The sequence below is a fragment of the Martes martes genome, assembly GCF_963455335.1.
Source record: "Martes martes genome assembly, chromosome: 2".
NCBI classification, from domain to species: domain Eukaryota; kingdom Metazoa; phylum Chordata; class Mammalia; order Carnivora; family Mustelidae; genus Martes; species Martes martes.
Window position 1 is genome coordinate 107522107 of NC_137889.1, and position 19405 is coordinate 107541511.

The window sequence follows — 19405 nt, forward strand, 5'->3', positions numbered from 1 at the left end:
TTTACCTTAAAAGTGTATTATATAACCAAAGGGTAAAAAGCTATGACAGCTCAAAGCTTTCCACAGTTTCAGTTACCCCTGGTCAACCAAGGTCTGGAGGCAGACAATCCTCCTTCTAACATGGCATCAGCAGGCCAAGAGAAGCCTAACACAACTTCACAATGCCTACATCAGTCATCTCAATTCATGTCATCATGTTATCGTCTCACATCATCACCAGGAGAAAGGTGGAGGACAGTACAATAAGATACTCTGAGGGAGACAGACTACATTGACATAACTTTTAGTACAGTATATTGTTATGTTTTTGTTCTATATTGTTGTTTTCAATTGCTTACTATGTCTCCTTTATAAACTTTATCATAGGTATATATGAACAGGAAAAAACATAGAGGGTTCAGTACTATTGGTGGTTTCAGGAATCTACCGGGGGTCCTGAAATGTGTCCCCAGTGAATGAGGTAGGATGGGGGAAGATACTGTTCTCTAAAACACATTTTCATCACAAAAGTAACAGAAAGAGAGGTGCCTGGGTGGCTCATGTCATGATCCCAGGGTCCTGGGATCGAGCCCCACATCAGGCTCCCTGCTCAACAGGGAGTCTGCTTCTCCCTCTCCCTCTGCCTGCTGCTCCCCCTGCTTGTGCAGATCTCTCTCTCTCTCACTCACTGTCAAATTAATAAAATCTTAAAAAAAAAAATAGGAAGAATGAGTGAAGGTAGAGAACTGTGGGTGTGCAGAAGGAGCTTACATAATTGTCTCTTGCAGACCAGCCTGGATAGAGCTGCATATGTAGCTGTCTTTCCTTCCGTGCTAATTCATAATATTTAGCCTGCTCTTCACGGGAGAGGGCATGCCACTAAAACAAAAAGAAGAAGGAAAACAAATCAAAGTAGGCAAAAGAGCAGTGATATTATATATTTCACATTTCAAACATTAAAGGATGAAAATATTAAGCACCGAAACTCTGATTTATTTTTAGATGGCAGAAGAGCAAGCACTGCAGAAGTCCACTTGGAGTCTGGCGGCGAGAGTGAAACTCAAACTTTGGTCTCTATTCCGTTCTCCCATATCACGTGAAACACATCAAAGGCAATTAAATATCCGAAGTAAAATGATCTGTCCCCCACCCTTCCTCTTTTCCAGTATAAATTAGAAAGAACTTTCACTGGTGAACCTCAACACCTGACTTAGTGCTTTTTCAGTCTGTACCATATTCTGGTATTTGAGACCAAGTACCATTTATTTATGCAAAATGTGATCATTTCCAGATGTCTTTTCCACACAGATGCATCCTCACCTTACAAGGATACTGTCACGTCTGTCATATAGAGTCTGAAACCTTCTTCCTAAGACCTCAAGTCAGTCTACCTCCATCCCGTCACTCTCTCCTCACACTACCCGACTAGCAGAAGCACGCTGACAACACTGTCCAGTCACACGTGCACTCTTTACGGCTATGGTGTTTGGCTTCCTTCTGCTATCTAGATTTATTTTGCCATCTAGCACCTGAGACTGTAGTATCTAACCTGGAGAATGAAATGGCTGATACCCTGCCAACTTTCTGTTTCCCTTCTAATAACAGACATAATTATGTATCATATACAGCAAAATAGCTTATGTACGCAAGGCATCCATTCAGGAATTTAAGCAGCTTACATTTGCACATTGCTTTGCATATGTTTGCACACATACTCGCTTTAGGTGCCCTAGCAGATGGTTTTCAAGTATTTTCCCCACTTCTTTGGTGCTAGGTCTCCCCGTGGAAACTTCCAGGAGAACCAGTTGGACTTTGGGGGACCAGATAGCCAGAGAGGATGGCACGGAGGCACAGCCACGGGAGGGCAGACCTGACCCATGCCGCAGGCACGCACACGCTGGCTCAGCTCCCTGCTGCCCGCTGCCCACTCCCCCTGCTGCCTGTTGCCCACTCCTGATAGCCTCAGCTCCAGGGTGCTAGGCATTCTTTCTCATTCAGTTGCCCTGCCTAAGTGATTTTAATTTCCCTGTCCTAGTTTTAAAAAACAAGGACAAAGAAAAGAAAAGTGTGGCTGAACTGGGGTGGGGAAAGGACAGATGAGCAAGGGAGAGGCAATGAGAGAGAAAAGCGCTCCTGGAGGAGGCTCCTGGGGTACGTTAGGGCTAGGCAGCGTTCCTAAAGAAAACCCCTGGGCTCATGTTTGTTCCAGGATCAGGGATCTGACCTCAAGGACGCTGAAGCACCTTCTGCCACACCCCACCCTCCCACTCCAACTTCCGGTTGCGTGGTGCCCAAGGGCTGGGCAGTGGATTCAGTTCCTCCAGAAACCCCAGAACCGCTGGGCCTCTGTGTTGGGATAGGACAGATGGCTTCTTTTTCAATCGCTTTAGAAGTACAGAGTGTCAAGTAGTTAAGAAGCAGGACACATACAGCAGGACCTGGGTCCGAACCCGAGGGCAAATCAGGTAATTTGCTTTTCTTTAAAAAAATGGTGGAGGGTGGGGGGGTGGGGATGGGCACTGGGGAGGTGGCAGGAAAAAATACCCAAAATAAGTTACCTGAGACAGAGTTCTTTGTACCAGCAGGGTGAACACAATTAGTGAAATCAAGCCTAAGAAGGAGGCATGTGTGGGGCGGAACTTCGAGTTTAAACCAGGCTTCTGCCAAGCCCAGGCCTTCCTAAATCTGGAACACTGACCCAGTACTAGAGACCTACACAGGGCGGAAAACAAACTGCACACCGTGGAAAAGATCCGCTTTGATTGTCTGTTTGGGGTTTTGTTTTGTTTCTAAGAAAAGACTGATCATTAATATTTATACAGTTCTGGAGCTAAACGTGATTGGCAAGAGGCAAAATGTTACCAAAATGTTACCAAACTGAGAGACAAGACAAAAAGGAAAAAAAAAGTAAAACTATAACTTTTGTAAATTTGTTTATTCATTTGACAAGTCAGAGCTCTCTTAAACTAATGCAACATACGTCGGTATAATTTTACATAGTTTCTGGCAGCTTTGTGACTTGCTGAGAAAACCTGGAATAAGTTTTATAAAACATCTCTCTCAAAATATATCTGGAGATTAGGTCTTTTACCCAAACACCGGTTATTTTCTACTTAAAACAGGACATTTAGGTTGACAAAACAATCCCAGCTAACAAAACTGAGCAAATGCAAGGAGAAAAAACAGGCCACAAACTATTTACTTGAATTTTCAATTGCTCTTAGTTCCCTGATATTTCTAATGCCCAAAGTCTTCCCACAAATAAAAGATCATTTACCAGAGTAAAACAGTAGGTAAAACAATGGTATTAAAGCCTTGTAAATGAAAACAAAAAGTCTAGTACAAATTAGAGAGATGGTCTTTCTTTATAGGAATTTCTGAAACACAATGGGCTAAAAACACTTATCTTTCTTTTGCTTGTGAAAAAACTGAATTATTGAAAAAAAAATCTGATTTCATTGTCAACATTTCCCAAGTTGAGAAAATACCAATTTAACTTTGGAAAATGTATAGAGTCCAAAAAAAAAAAAAATTCTGACAATAAATTTGCAACAAATAGACTTTGCTTAACAGCCTGGAAGGTCTGAAAAGGCTTCTTTTAAAATAAGGTTTGTGCTATTATTATTTACAAACATGAAGAAGAAAACTTTAATTTACGTGACTGAACATTTTTTAGAGATACAGTACAGATGAATAAAATCAAAAATTAAAAATGTTCCAGAATGAATTTAAGTTCTACTTTTAAAAATTCTAATTATGCCAGTGTCAAACTTCATGATTTTAAAGCAGGATCTTTAAAGAACTAGCAAGGACTACCCTGCCAGAGGGGAGTTATGAAAGGATAGAAAACCTGATCTGAATCAAAAATCTCAGAGACCTATAAATAGAAACAGGTGTCCAAATCAAAGACAGAGAGAGATCCCAAATGAGAACCATCTTTTAGGACACACGTTCTGATCTGGGGATCGTTAAGGGAGCTGAGAAAGTAGCAATTGTTGGAAACATGCATTAAAAATAGGAAGCATACCTCTGTATCATATCCCTACTTACTCTCTTGAGCAGGAAAATAATTCCCACCGGAGGGTCAGGGGACCTTTAACTCAAAAATGGAAAAAAGCTAAGAGTTTTATATAAACTGAAAAAAGAACATCAACCCTTCTTTCCCTCTGGGTTCTTTACAGGGTCAGGGGGAATGGTCATCAGCCTTTAAGCTTTTAAGGTGAAGTTCCTCAAAGATGATGGGAATCATTTATCTGCTATGCTCTGGCTTGGGAAATCACTGTAATTATTGTTATTAAGTGTTTAAGAATCCACAGGGAGGGAGAGTATTGTACATGGGGCATCAAGAGAGCTATAATCTGCCACCACACCCTACCCCTGAAACCTTGGTGTCCTGCAGATTGGAAATAACTGCATTTTTATACTATCCAACAGGAATCGATAATACAAGAAAGCTTGCTGCCCCCCATCTGTTCACGCGGCCTGGCAATCTCCTGCATGCCTTCCATTATGAATGCTGAAATTTATTAGGTTTGTATCAAACATGGTAAAAATTAACCACGACAACAGCTAAAACACGATCATCTAAGTTTTACAAAGGCTGTTAGGCCTTCCTCACCTAAATGTTCATTTACGAATCATGAATTCCTTGAGAGGTTGCAAAAACAAGTATGTGAGCTCATAGCTATCATACACATACGAAGAGCATCAACAATTAAAATGAAGCATTTCTAAAATTATAATGTAATATTAGAAAGACTCCAATTTTTTCCACCACTCCTCAGATACCCAATATTTTAAAACCATTTCTATCCCAAGAAAAGCACCTGGAAAGACTTAATAGCCTCTGAGCTGGTGGATGGACAAAGAAATCTTAAGAGTGTCTGTCCTGGTTGTAGCCTAGAGCCTGGTATACAGCAGGTGATCTGAAAAGTATCTTGGCGTGAGTTAAAGAAGGAATGAAAAGAAAAGGGGCGAGGCAGAAACCATGCACCTATATTCTTTAAGACCCAGAGAGCAATTTCTCTAGAATAAAGACTTCTCTGGCCCATATAAATTCTTCCTTAAAGCTTCTCAGTAGAACAGATCTACTTCTGTCTCGGGAGGGGTGGCCCCCTGTGTTTGCCTGGGTGTTTCTAGAAGCGTGGCTGGTACTGCAAGGCCTTCCCATAGTTCCCTGTGTGGGCTAAGTGCTTTCTTGCTTCAGACATGAATGCACACACCTGTCACTCTATCTGGGGAGGGTCCACTTCTCGCCACTAGTCATGTGGTTAATTTCTACCCCTTACTCAGGTCTCAGCTTAAATACCATCTTCCGAGAGGGGCACTTCCCTAGCCCCCTATTATTCTTTCTCATAGAATCTTACTCTTGACATTCACAGCATTTCTCACAGTTTTAATTATACACCAGGTAATCATCTGTCTAGCATCTGTATCCTCTCACAAGACGTTAAGCTCCATGAAGACAAGGACCCGATCGATTTTATTCAGCAGTTATTATCTAATGCCTACCAGAGTACCTGGCACATAAAAGACACCCAATAAAAGATAACAGGGAAAACAGTTAACATTTACAGGAGGTTTTCTATGCGCTAGGTACAATCTAAACTGTTAACCATGCATTCTATCGTTTAATCCTCCTAAAGATTATTATCCTATCTTCTATTACTTCCCAAAGTGGCTGTGATTATACAAATGCATTCTACCACCGCCTTTAACAAGAAGTTCAAGGTCACCATAAACATTTACATCCCACCCTACTACTTACCCTTCTGCCAAGAATCTGGTTGATAGCTGCGCTTTCTTTTAAGGTACACTCAGCGACAACATTCGCTCTCATTTCTTTCATGTATAACATAAAAGCATTCAGAGGCTTCTTAATGTGAGGTCTTTTTGGCTCCTGTTCCTTTCTCTGTTCATGCTGAGGCTTCCTAAAAGGTGGTTGGGATGGTAAGGGGGTGGGGAGGGAGAGACAGGGGAAGGAGGACACGGGAGGAGAGAAGCAGAGCATCTGTTCATGTCACCAGACAAAAACTCAGGCCAGGGACAATCCTCTAGGAGCTCTACAAGCACCCAGAACAGCATCGGGTTAGAAAAACAACTCAGGAGGAGCAAAGATCCTTTGGTCTGAAAAAGTTGACCTATAGCTATGCAAGTGTTTTGACGCCAAACGGGCCCTGAGCCCGTGCTCCTTGGTCACCTCAAGAAAAGCTGAACACATAGTATGGGTGGTTATTCCTCTTTCAGAACTGATGTTCTTAGCTTCTTCCGTCAAGGGCCCCTCTGAGAACCTAATGGAACTTTAGACACTCTCCCCTAAACAAGTGCATGTTGGCTTTGCCTGCATGTGCTGGGGTTTTCTGCATAGATGCCCCCTGCAACCCTGTCCTCCCGCCCGTCTACAGACCCTAGATTAAGGAATTCAATTACTGATCTCTTCAGGAAATTTAGTCCTGGTATAACATCCTGAGAAAAGCCTGGCCTGATAGGGGATCCTGGGCTTGGTCTGCCCCTTTCCCTTGAATTCTGTGCTTTTGAAGCCTAGAGCACGGTTAAGTTCATGTCAAGGAGGAACTGCATGGAGCCGTCCTACTTTCCCTGGGTACCATCAGGTGCAACAATCAGAACCCAATTAAAACCTGGCAGTGAACTGCTAAATGGCTCAAGATTATTCAACGCCCACACGTGGAAGATTGCTCCGTTTTGGTGAGGGTCCCTTGATCTTTTGAGGTCTGTGCTCCATTCCAATCTTAAAACCAGTGCAGCGAGAATCAAGCTGCTTGAAGTCCTCAGGGGCGGATCTATCAAGGCAGAGACACGCTGATTTTCCGTAATAAAAGAGAGGGAGGAAGCGTTCAACGACAGCAAGCAGAAGCTGTGTTGAAGTCCTCAGACTGTTCCGGCACTCACAGGTGAAGCCAGAGGCATACTCACACGTGCATTAGGTCACTGTCAGTGTGGGGGTGCTCCTGTTTGACCTGAGGTGTTACAATAGCTGGATGAGGGATGCCAGTTGTGTGGGGACCAGGAGGACCAGGAATCATGTGATGGGAAAACCTGAAAGAAGGAAAGACAGGAAAACATGTACTAGTGGCTGTTGCAGCAAAGAGGCGGCAGAATTCTGAAACAATCCACTAACTGCTATTGGCTGAAAGTGAAAACACACCTTTATATACAGGAGAAATAACTACAAATCAGAGTGGGCCAATAATTAATTTCTCTCTGTATTCAAGTGGAAACATTTATACTTATTCCTTGTATAACAGAATTTTTTCCCAAACTAACAGAATCAGACATTTTTCCTGGGAGGAATCTAGAGCGTAGATTAAAAAAAAAAAAAAAAAAAAAAAAAAGAGTCAATTTTCTTGCAAAGCAGTTTTCAAAGAAGAATTTCAGTAATTGCTGAAAACAACACTTTATTAAGATTTAGCTTTTTAAACGATTTTTAAATGAAAGCTAAAGACACCACATTAAAATATCTCTGCCTAAGCAAACTGTCAGATTAAGTCTTCTCAAGCGGCTGGCTTCTTTATTGATATCTGGAGAGAACAACTGAGAAAATAAGGCACAGGAAGTTTATTTTCAGTCCCTAATTTAATAAAGCTGCCATCAGCATCTTCTAAAATAATCTTCTATACGGAAAGAAAGTACTATTTGAAAGATCTAGTCTTATGAAAAACAGATAATAAAATTAAGGGAAGGGTACAGTTCGGCACCAGTTTTTACTGCACATGTTAAAGGGTTTTCTCTCAAGTACACTTGGTAGAGCATTAAAAAAAAAAATCTTAAACTGTCCCCCACCATACAGCACAAAGAAGGGCAACTGCTATGCAAGAAAAAATAAAAATAAAAATAAATGCTTTGGATAAAATTGTAATAGCTTTAGAAATTTGTGTGTTTCAAATGGATTGACTGATTGATTTGCAGGCTCCACACACAACGACCTGTGAACTCATGACCCTGAGATCAAGCTCTGCATGCTCTACCAACTGGGCCAACCAGGTGCCCCGCTTTTCCAACTGCTTTAAGGTGAACATCTAATTCAACAAGAACAGTGTTCTCAGGTCTTTTACTGCAGCAACATGATTAATCCCTGCATCTGGGAGGCAAAGAAGGAACTCTGCTTGGATCAGAAACAAATTTTTAAACATTAAGGAGGCATGGGAAAAATACAAATATTTTGATTAAGCGCAGTGATGCTCTGCTACGTGTACCATTTGCAAAGATACATGATGCTGGTTCTTCGCATGGGGGGAAAATCCTGTCACCAGAGAGTTTTCACAACGTTTTAAAAGGTGTGAAAATATATTTGGGGGGAAGGATATTAATTTTATCTCCTCCAACCAGCTACATTTGCAATTTGCTGAGCAAATAATGATTTTTTAAAAAGCTGAAATTCACCACAGAAATTGTGAATTTCATACCGAATAATCAAAAGTGAAGATTCCCAACCAATTACTAGCCCAGCAGTTTGACTTCCAGCACAATGATGCTAGCTCCCCTGAACAAGCCACATGGGACAAACAGATGATGCACAACAAATGTGTGTGTACATCGAGCACAGACGCCATCCTTTCCAGAAGCAAAAGCAGTACACAGAGCAGTGTGGCATGGCAGACCTCACAGAGCTTCGCTTGAACTACAACATGTCCACACAGGGCCTGATTCACACACTAGGACACACACCCCGCATGGCCTGACAGCCAGTAAGCACCGTTCTTTCTCTTCAGACAGCCTTGTTCCAGGAAGGCTCTTGACTATCTGGGCATTTTCGGACACTGTCGCATTAAATGGATACAACTTTCCTCAAAGAAAGCAAATTACAGAACTCAGACCAGACCAGTCTTTCTCCCCGCTACCCCACTCCCAGCATATTCTGAATCAAAGCTCTTCTTAGAATGTCTGCTTTCAGGGCATTTCACATCCCACAGTCAGGTGGCAGTGAGTTCTTTCAGATGCACAGTTTCCCAGGTGTTGCTGCGTAGGCTCCCCGAGGGGTGTGGCTGGTGCTGGGGGGGTGCAGCGTTTGGCTCCTACCCAGGAATCTCTGCGACACCTAGTGTGGGAGCCAGGCACACTGCACAGACAGACGCGGGGCTGAGGTATGCACCCTCCTAGCTGACTGAGAGGCAAGCAGAGGCGCACGAAATGCAAGCGCAAGAGGAGCAACTTGTCCTGGGGTGCCCGGTTTCCACCTCCACCTACCTGGACATGGAAGTGTCGACTGACAGTGAGGATGGGTAGGGTTGCCTGAATCCTCCCGTGATGGGATATACAGGCTGACCTTGCCTGAGGTCACAGAAGAAAGGAACCCATCAATGACAAAACACGAGTTACCAACCAGCAATAAGAGTTTGATGAGGGGAGAAGAGGGAGGTATTCAAAAAGAACCCCATGGGGGTAATTACAGAGCACAGCATTTCTTCAGTTATCCGGCTGCTTCCCTTCTCACCCTCCACCCAACCAAAGCACCATTTACCTTGAAGAAAATCTCCCACCCTCAACTTGAAAAGCAAACCAGTCCATGAATTACCTTTTACCCCTTCCTCTCTCCCGATCCCACTAACACTTTGAACAAAATAAGACATAAAACACATTAACTGAATATAGCAGAACCATGAGAATGGTGAAATACTCCTTTCAGAAATCTTTGAGAACTTTAGGGAAGGAAAGAGGGGAAAATTTTACATAAAAATGAACAAATATTTTATTTTTTTTAATGAACAAATATTTTAAAAACACTGCACTCCCCCAACCCTTCATATACCTATGCTATAGTCAAGAAATAAAAGACCAATTCACTGGAATTATTCCCTCTCCACTCTGAGAATCCCATCTCTCTGTGTTTTTCCCTACATCTCACATTTCTCATTTACACAGTCTTTATTTCCAGCTGCCACTCAACACAGGATTACTGCCCCTAAGTCATTAAGTTCAGACAGAATAATTGATGTAGGTTTGAAAGTGTATGCATAATCAATTAAACTCAAACAGTTGACTGGGAGATTTAGTGCTAGAGAGAGAGAGACAGCTGGAATTTCCAAGACAGGATGACCCCTTCTTGCTGAAGAAAAGATAACATAAGGATGTCAAGGTAGGGACTGGGGGAGTGATAGGGGGCTTTGAGGACAGAAGGTCAGATAAAGAAAGGAGAGGGTTCCTCTGCTAAAGTTGAAGCAGTGTTTCCATGGAGTGAGCAGTAGGGAGGGAGGGATGGAGAAGAAATGGGAGTGGGATGGGTGTAAGCTGTGTGCTAACAGTTAACACCATAAAAATAGGCTGCACTATGTAGAAGTCTTTCTTCCAAAAATACATTTCCTTTCCTTTACCTTTATAATTTAAAGAGTTTTGAAAACAGCAGTAAGAATTTTTCTAGATATAAACAACAAAATAATGAGTGTCTATATTCTGAAGAAAGGAAGCCCAAACATCAGTTTTTCGCTTGTCCGAACTCAAACTGGTGCTTACTTTATTAACATCCAAAAGAGGCTTTTGTATTTTTGAATTTTGAGTTGCCATTTCCTTCACTTGCTCATTTTATAAGCAAAGACTGATATCCAGTGCGTCTAAGTTTGTTTCAAAAGTAAGTTGTTCATAAAAAAGTAGACAAGAAGAACCACACTGAGCCCTGTGTATAGGCATAGCAAATGCCCAAAGCCACAAATTGAATCCATAAGACTATAAGCTTCAAAGTAAATGCTACAGTCATTTTCTACACATATTAGCAAAGGGATTCAATCCATTTCAAAGTCCATATATTTTTTAATCTTTCAAATTGAAATGAAATAAAGTTAGCACCTTGCTTGTTGATGTGAAATTTCTTCAACTCCACAAGTGTTATCATTCATAAAGCTAATTTCCACGAATGGAAAGAAGAGCATATGCTCAAATGCCTGACTGAAGGCTGCAGGAAGGATCTTACCAGCCAAGAGGTGGGGTAATCTGTCCAACACCACCTGGAGACAGGGGGTAAAAGGTAGGGATCTCAGGAGCTGGAGGATGTCTGGACATGCCTGTTCAAAAGAGCAATGGAGAAGAAGAGTTTTCAGATTCACAGGACATCAGACTACAAGAATAAAAGAGAAGCAATAAAATGCTTTCTACCATTAATTCTTAAGGTCTAGCATGAAACACTGCTTAGAGGATGCATTTAACTGCGGTCAGTTTGTGAGCCTTTCTCAAGATTTCAAAATCTGAAAAAAACAGGTCCTAAAACAGGACATCTTGAGGAACTCCTTAAAGAGTAAATATGCTGCTAGTAAAACAGTGACCATAGGAAGATTTTTAAATTACTTAGTTTGCCCTCATTATTCCACTTGGGTTAAGAAAATGGTAGATAGTAGTTTTTGTGTAGAATGGAAAATGACAGCCTTCATGAGTAGATGGCCTAACATGGTGCCCAAGGATTAGGTAAATTGCCATTTTCATATTTTCATTGGCTCCCTTATGGACACATAGATTTGGGAAATGTGATACCTCAGAGGATCAAAGATTAATTAGGAATCATCTTCAGCCCCATAATGGTCACACTTGATATGATTCATTTGGTCTCTGCCACTTCAGCTCCAACTAAGCTCTTCATCAAGTTGAGTCCTCTGGGCTCCAAGGTCAAGCTGTTCTGGATTAGTTGTATTCCACAGAAAATGAGCATGCCACCAAATTGTTTCTTGAGCTCACACTCCCTGGGGCACATTGCCCTATAACTGTAAAAACCACCTAAAGATTATACCTAATCCTAGTCCCAAATGGCATCTCTTTGTTTATATTTTACCTTGGATATAGAAAAGAAGGGGCACATGCATAAAAATGCAAAATACAAAAACTTAGATTCAGTGTATTTGGGGAAAGGTGATTCTGATTAGAAAAAAGCCACAAAAGTTTCTTTATACAGCTAATCTGGCCTTAAAAGACCACCTCCATATATAAGCACGCATTTCCAGGTTTAACACCCAGAATATGCATTCAGTGGCTGTATACTGACCAATATGTGGAATCAGGGGAGCATATGAAAGATGTTCTTTAGTTATTCTGCTTGTTTACTGTTTAAAATGCCTATGGGTTTCGTTTGGCTCTTATTAGATATTTAAGGTCTTGAACCTATGGGAATGACTTAAGTAGTATGGCCTTCAAAGGTGGTGTTAATTCAACTCTGAAGTTAGGACCAACTATTACTCAACTCTTACAGGAAGCAGATAGGAAGAAGGTTTTTAATCCCTCAATAGAGAGCTTACATGAGATTATCTCATGTTTTGCTGTCTTTAAAAGATTGTTTCAAATCCCTGCCACCCCCCTGCCTTTTTGGCTAGAAATACCACTACTTTCGGAGCACAGTGGACCCCAAATTTCATATTCTGGGACTTCTTTTGCCTTGGGTCTGGGGAGGCTTGGGCAGTAGGGGTGAATCTAAGGGAACCTACAAGAATGATGATTCTTGACATATCAGCATCACTGGGCCAACCTGCTGCCTCCCCTATCTTTGAGATTCAGAAACCTCCCCAAACTCAGGGCCTGCAGGGGAACTGCTCAGTTTAAAAAAACAAAACAAAACAAAACAAATCAGACTAACTCAGAAGAACTTTGGAAACTTTGTGGAAATTTGAGCTTGAAAATCATGACTACAGGTCACAGATTACCAGAATGACTACTTTACTCCCTTTCTTTTGCAAATAGGGAAACCAAGGTCTGGAATGATTACTGATTACTTAGGCATCCTGTTCCGGTACATAGAAAATATGTATTTTCCTGGAATTTTATCACTGGGACACAGACAGGTAACTTGCAAGCACATTATCTATGCAGACAAGCCTAAAATCTTGCTCTCTGCTCTCATCCATGTTCTAGGTAAGCCCAGAGCCCTGCAGCAGTGATTGTGGGTAGGAGGACTGCAACCAAACACAGTACCAGCTGGTTGGATTTGGGTTTACTGCTCAAAGGAGGGAAGAGGAAACTACATTTGCTTACTAGCGCCTGCTAGATTCTAGTTCTATGATGGTATTTAGTTTGATGGTTTCTACTAAATAAATTTCTACTCACATTTCAAATATGCCCCTCTAATGTGTATAGCTCTGAGAAAAACTTCTTTCTTGTCTGAATCTGCAATGTTTCATTTGCACTTTCAACATGGTACTTAAGATGTTCTTCATTTTGTTTTACAGTTAGTTTGGGCAAATGATTTCCTGCATGAGCTTATATACTGCTTGGAAAAAAAGAGTCTGTGTTTTACCAATCTAGGTGTCAAAGTATGGTTGTCTCCAGAGGAGGCCCTCAATAAATACTTCTGAATGACTGAACAAATGAACAAGCAAATTAAAAGTGTTTAAACAGACCTGTTCTTCATTCTGGGTCAATATCACCAACCATTTTGCATGTATACACTTCATGGATATCCAAGTACGTGATGTGGCTTAGGTAATTACATGAGCAGAGAATGGATCTGTGTCTTTTAATTGGCCTGTCATTACATTACGATCCTACAAGTGTGTGCCTCACCACCAACTGCTATGCTATTGAAACACTTCTCACGTCACTCATTTCACTAGTATTTATTGAATATTTACTATGTACGAGAGGCTAGATACTGCAGAGCCTTAACAATTTTTAAACTTTCATAAGTCACTTTGATAATTATGGATGAAATGATTCGGAATTGGACTTGTATGGATCTATCAGTTCTGCCATGCACAAGCTACGTATCTTTGAGGAAGCTGCTTAGTCGTTAAGGTTCTTTAAAATCAGGATAAAAATGGAATAGGGGTTGTTGTGAGGAATAAAGCATGAATACATGTAATACAGAAAAGTGTTATGTGAGTGTCTGTGGTTATTTACAAGGATACAGTGGGTAATACAAAGATATAAACAGGCACAGAAACCCAGGATTTCCCCAAATCCTTCTTTTTAACATTTTTACCGGACATAATGAGAGGAAAATGACTGGCATCGGCTTCCTTTCCTTTTCCTACACCTGCACACATACCTCACACCAACACACTGGGAGGAAGGTAAAAAATGAATGTGCTCCTAATGTGAAATTAACCTAGTTATTTTCCTACAAGTGAGAATGAGTTCTGCTGACAAACAATTTATATTTACTCGATAGTTCTACCTACCATTAGAGTATGCACATGATACTATTTTCTTTCTTTTAAATAAAACTAACCAGCCTCCTAGGAACTTTGAAATTAGTAACTCTGACCTCAGTACCTCCACATTCTAACTAGTTTAACTATGTGATATAACTAAAAAGGCTGGCAGAGAGAGAGAAAAAGCAAGAGACCTAATGAGCTTTTTACTTATTTTTTTGGTGATGAATATGACCAAGTGTAATGATACAAACCCCAAATCAAGCAAATTAGTTCTTTTCAAAGCAAAGTTTACATATCCCCAGAGATAATGGTGACAAGGTCTGTGAGGTCTTTGTTTACAAAAAAGTAATTAAAAACAGGACTTTATATTAAAGCAAATACAGTGCATGGAGTACAATGCAAAAATCACACAAATTTTTAGGCCAAAATAAGAACTTCAAAGAATATGCAATTTTCTAATCATGCCCACTTGTTCTTTCTCAAGTTCTAGAGAGTTTAAAAATTAAAAAAAAATTTTGTTGAGAAGCAATGATATAAATTACAATTAGTAAAGCAAAACAAGGTAGGGCAGCAGAAGAGATGGAAAGAGAAGAGAAAATATAAATGTTAATCGGTAGCTAGTCACAAACTTGTCTTTTTTAAAATAGAACCGTCCTAGAATTCTTGAAAGAAAACACTACTGAACCATTGTGTGTTACTGTTTTAAATAAATTTGTTTCAAAAGTGCTTAAAACAGGGCCTAGGACATAGTAAGCACTATGCAATTATTAAATAAGTAGTTTAAAAACAAGTAAAAAAAATTCTTAAATTCTTTTCGCTAGTAGCTTGTTTGAGGCTTTTACATCTATCTTTAACTGTTATCTACAGCTTTAAGGTTCCCAGATATGTATCTCCAGCTCAGATACTGCTCTGGGATGGTGACCCATAAATTATCTTACTCCTTCTCTCCCTCCAGATATCTATAAGGGACCTGAAATCACCATGACCAAGGTCATGATCTTCCCTCTTAAACTCCATCTTCTTCCTAAAATACCTTATCTTAGTTCCCTTTCTCACCATATGTCCTCCATCTGTCTTGGATGTTTCTTATTCTTTGGAGGTCCTCGATAAAAGGGAAGTAGAGGAAAGACTAGAAATAAGGAGTAAAACAGAGGCAAACCTGGAGCCGCCTGGGTGGTTCAGTTGTTGAATGTCTGTCCTGGGCTCGGGTCATGATCCCAGTATTCTGGGATCAAGCCCCATACTGGGCTCCCTGCTCAGCAGGGAGCCTGCTTCTCCCTCTCCAGTTACCCTGTGCTTGTGTTCCCTTTCTCCCTCTCTTGCTATCTGTTATAAATAAATAAAATCTTAAAAAATAAATAAATAAAAACAAAAAGGCCAACCTGGACACATTTGTATAGGTGATTCTACCTTCCCTAGGTAAGAGTACATAGCTTCACTCAAGCCAAAGTCCAACAATGACTAAGTCCTCACATAAGCTGTTTTAACAATGGATGGAAATGAACGCAATACAAATTTAACGCAGTGGAAAAAGGAACATAATACAGCTCACAGCAGTGGAAAAAACACCCAGCCTCTGAACTCCACTCTTTTTTTACACTTAAAAATTTTATTGTCCACTGTGGGTCAATGATTGGGCTGGACAAAAGGGGGAAATGCTGGTGATGGCAGATTTTACACCTTTACATTCTCTGCCTTCACATGGTTCTATAGGATCTTTTATTTTGAACTTCTAAAGATCCTGTTGAGGTCCAAGTGTGTATGTAAATGGAGAGAAAAAAGGCCATCCTGTGAAAAAATTCATCCTCAAAGTGTGCTCTAAGCAGATTGAACCAGAAGGCTTGGAGAACCAGAGCACTGAGTCCTACAACAAATGTATACTTATGCCCACCAGGTTAGAGAAACCAGGCATTTTGATTTTTCAGACCTCTTATGCTTTATGTTCTTCTGTAAATGATAAAGAAGCAGAACTGGGTAATAATGAAGAGAAGTAAAATGGGAATCATGTTACTTTGACTTTAAACAGAGATGGTTTTGTACTTTATTATTCTATCTAAGTTGGTGCTGGTAAAAAAAAAAAAAGAGGATAAAACAAAAGGACTGAAATGAAAAGAAATCACAGAAGACTTAAAAAAATAACATTTGAAGTAAAAATCTCCTATTTTGTCCCTCTTCTAATATTTTTCAAACACTACCATCAACACTTCGTACATGCAATAACGAAGACTGTAGGGGCCACTGAGGATTGAATTTTTAGTGTAATATCTGTATAACACACTGGCTTATACTGTGGATCCTAGATTTTGAAAGCTGTAACTTTGAAAATAATCCTTTTATGTTTTTCTTCTTCTTTTTTAAAATCCCGAGAAATAAGAGAAGCAACAACAAATTCTTGTGGGCTATAAAAAATTGCTATCAAGTTAATTACTCGCCTCCTACAAAGATACTTTGATCCACGCAGTGACACAGAGCAAAGACACCTGTAAAGGCACTGGACTAATGAGATGTGGCTCCTCACTTATTGAGAAAGGCCTAGGAAGGCAGGGTCTCTCACCTTGTTTGGAGTTGACATCTGATGGGAGGTGTGAGGGGTGTGATCCTGGAGAAAAGTGCTCGTCGCTGTACGTGATGAGGGGGGTGAGAGGATGGACCGCGTGTGATGGCTGCACCACCGGCACCTTATTTGACTGCAAAGTAACCACAAGGTCAATGGTTAATAGGAACACCCAGGTCCTGTCTCCTCTCCCAATAGAAAAAGTCAGACAATAGCAGTAACTGGACATCAGCATAACCCAAGAATCACCTCTAAACCTGGATAATGGAACTCATCTGCTGTCCTCATGATATCTTCAGAATTTTTCCATTTTAAATACTCAAGTACATGAATATCCCATCAAGAGATAATCAGTTATTTAATCACTGTCCTTTAGAGATTTAGGTTGATCACTATTATTTCATATGACATGAATTTCTGTATGCACATATTTATACTCCATTTTGGATTATCCCCTCAGGTTATGTTCACCCAGGAGTTACTGGAGCAAAAGTTATAAATATTTTTTTTAAAGATTTTTTTTAAAGATTTTTTTTTTAATTTATTTATTTGACAGACAGATCACAAGTAGGCAGAGAGGCAGGCAGAGAGAGAAGGGAGGAAGCAGGCTCCCTGCTGAGCAGAGAGCCCAATGCGGGGCTTGATCCCAGGACGCTAGGATCATGACCTGAGCCGAAGGCAGCGGCTTTAACCCACTGAGCCACCCAGGCGCCCCAAAAGTTATAAATATTTTATAAGCTCTTTTTATTCATTACATATGTCCAGCAATAAAAATGCACTCAACTGTTCAATGAACAAATGAATGAATAAATATTACAATTTGAAGGTAAAATATTTAAGCAACCCAATAAATATAAATTTGCTGTACTGATATCCCCTTAGTTTATAGAATCTGTACTGCTATAGTTGTACATCTTTAAGGATTATGTTACAGTATTTTTTTTTTTCATGTCTTACAGCTTTGTCAATCAAACATGACCATCCATTATGCTTTAGCAGTACTCAGTTCATCTTCAGGTTCTCTAGTTTCTAGAAGTCTTAACTGATAAAAGGGAATTTCTTATCTTGAGTTTAGTATGAAATATGGCTTGTAAGAACACTTTAAATTGTTAACATTTTATATATTTTGACATTACGTATGTCTTATATTAGTTTAAAAACAAATTTTATTATTGAATTTGGAAGTCTAAAATTACATACCAATAATACTTTTAAAGATTCAGTTTATTTTTTTGGTTAAAGTTGAATTTTTTTCTCCCCTCTACCCCCCAAAAGTGGTTGCTAAGCAAATCAAGTAATGTAAACAAGACTCAGGCAGTTTAACCTGATTAAGAAAATTGTTTTTTATAAATTCTATGCCCCCTCCCCCCCAAAAGAAAGTAAACTCAACAAAATTATATACATGCAAAATACATATCTGATTTTAAACTCATCTACTAATTACAGCAGTCCCAGGAAAATCTCTATTTACAAACACCACAATAATAAGTAACTTGTGAATTTAAGAGGAATAAAATACAATGAATTTTGAATATTCACTAATTAACTAGTTCAGACATGTCTTCCCCATAATTAGTTTGAATTAGTGAGATTTTTACTGTGCTATAAACTAAAATGCTTGCGAAATCTGTTTCTCCAGAAGCAAATATCTGTATTTTTGAAAAAAAATTTAGTAAGTACCTGACATCTGCTTAAAATGTAGGTCTGTATCTGAAAGGCTGAGGGCCCTGTAACTTGCCTGTTGCGTATGGTGGTGGCGCCTGACACGTGTTAATTTAAATTTGATGTTGTTGTTGTTGTTTTCCTTTACAAATTAGATGTAAAAAGTATGTTGCTCCAATGCGTAGGACTACCCTCGGGAAAACTAGGAACAATTATCCTAGTACCACTTAATTCTCTTTACAGCTAGTAATACTAATTCTCTACACCCTATCATTACAACCTCTACCCTAAAAAACCTTATTTAAAAAAAAAAAAAGGAAGGGGGAAAAATCACCTTTTTTTAGACAATGATATAATTTCCATACTAGATTTTCCCTGTTTTATAACGATCAGCTCGTCTCTAATGGCAGAACTTGCACAGCTCATATAGCCCTGGGCATTTATTAAATAGAGCGCCATTATCAAAGCCCCATGCCTTTTCTCTATATACCTCAGCACAGACATCTATGCATATAAATGCGTAAAAGGTTAAAAAAATGTTTCAGTGCTTTTCAAGTGTTAATGATGCAGTTTGCCAAATACACAGAATGAGCTTCTTAAATAGAAGGAATTTAGAATGTTAGAGGAGGTGGGGGTGGGGCTGGGGATAGGAGGGTATTATTACAAACCCTTTTTAAAATGGAAACAAAAATCTCAGCACCCAAATGCTAAAATGAATATATTTCAACTCCACTAAACTGCTTTGAGTTTCATTTCAGAAGTCTCACAAGAAGCATAATTGCCAAGCAATCTACAAAGGTATTTTCTTAGAGTGCTTCTAAAGAGTAAGCATTGCCGAAACCTTCTAGAGTGTGTGTGTGTGTGTGTGTATATATATATATGTATTTTGCATGCCTTTCTTATTTCCAGAGCACCACCTTAAGGAACCCGCATTAGCAGGCAGCATCTTCTTAATGTCTGACCTATCCCTCCAGTCATATAGCTCAGAATCTGGTGCCATGAATTTTTGCTAAATTATGCTATCCTTGCTCTCCTCTTAATTTTACGGTTTTCAACACAGATTTGCTTTCCTGTGGGAAGGAGATAAGAAGCTGAGGATTTTAATTTAAGCTCTGGCCTTGTCTTATAT

At 39.8% G+C, this 19405-nt stretch overlaps 1 protein-coding gene across 8 annotated transcripts in view; it reads right to left on the reverse strand.

Annotated features, from left to right (window-relative positions):
- The window catches only part of LEF1 (lymphoid enhancer binding factor 1), a gene marked incomplete at its 5' end in the record, with an annotated part of 120057 nt that overhangs the window by 19309 nt on the left and 81343 nt on the right, over window positions 1–19405 (reverse strand). For 5 of the 8 annotated variants that reach the window (XM_080797387.1, XM_080797388.1, XM_080797394.1 and 2 more), the window contains 6 exons: window positions 751–858; window positions 5747–5909; window positions 6913–7035; window positions 9184–9267; window positions 10901–10991; window positions 16615–16747. In XM_080797387.1, the coding sequence (XP_080653513.1) occupies window positions 751–858; window positions 5747–5909; window positions 6913–7035; window positions 9184–9267; window positions 10901–10991; window positions 16615–16747 (702 nt within the window). The remainder of the gene's footprint in view (window positions 1–750; window positions 859–5746; window positions 5910–6912; window positions 7036–9183; window positions 9268–10900; window positions 10992–16614; window positions 16748–19405) is intronic. The other 3 variants (XM_080797390.1, XM_080797391.1, XM_080797393.1) reach the window with 1 other exon arrangement.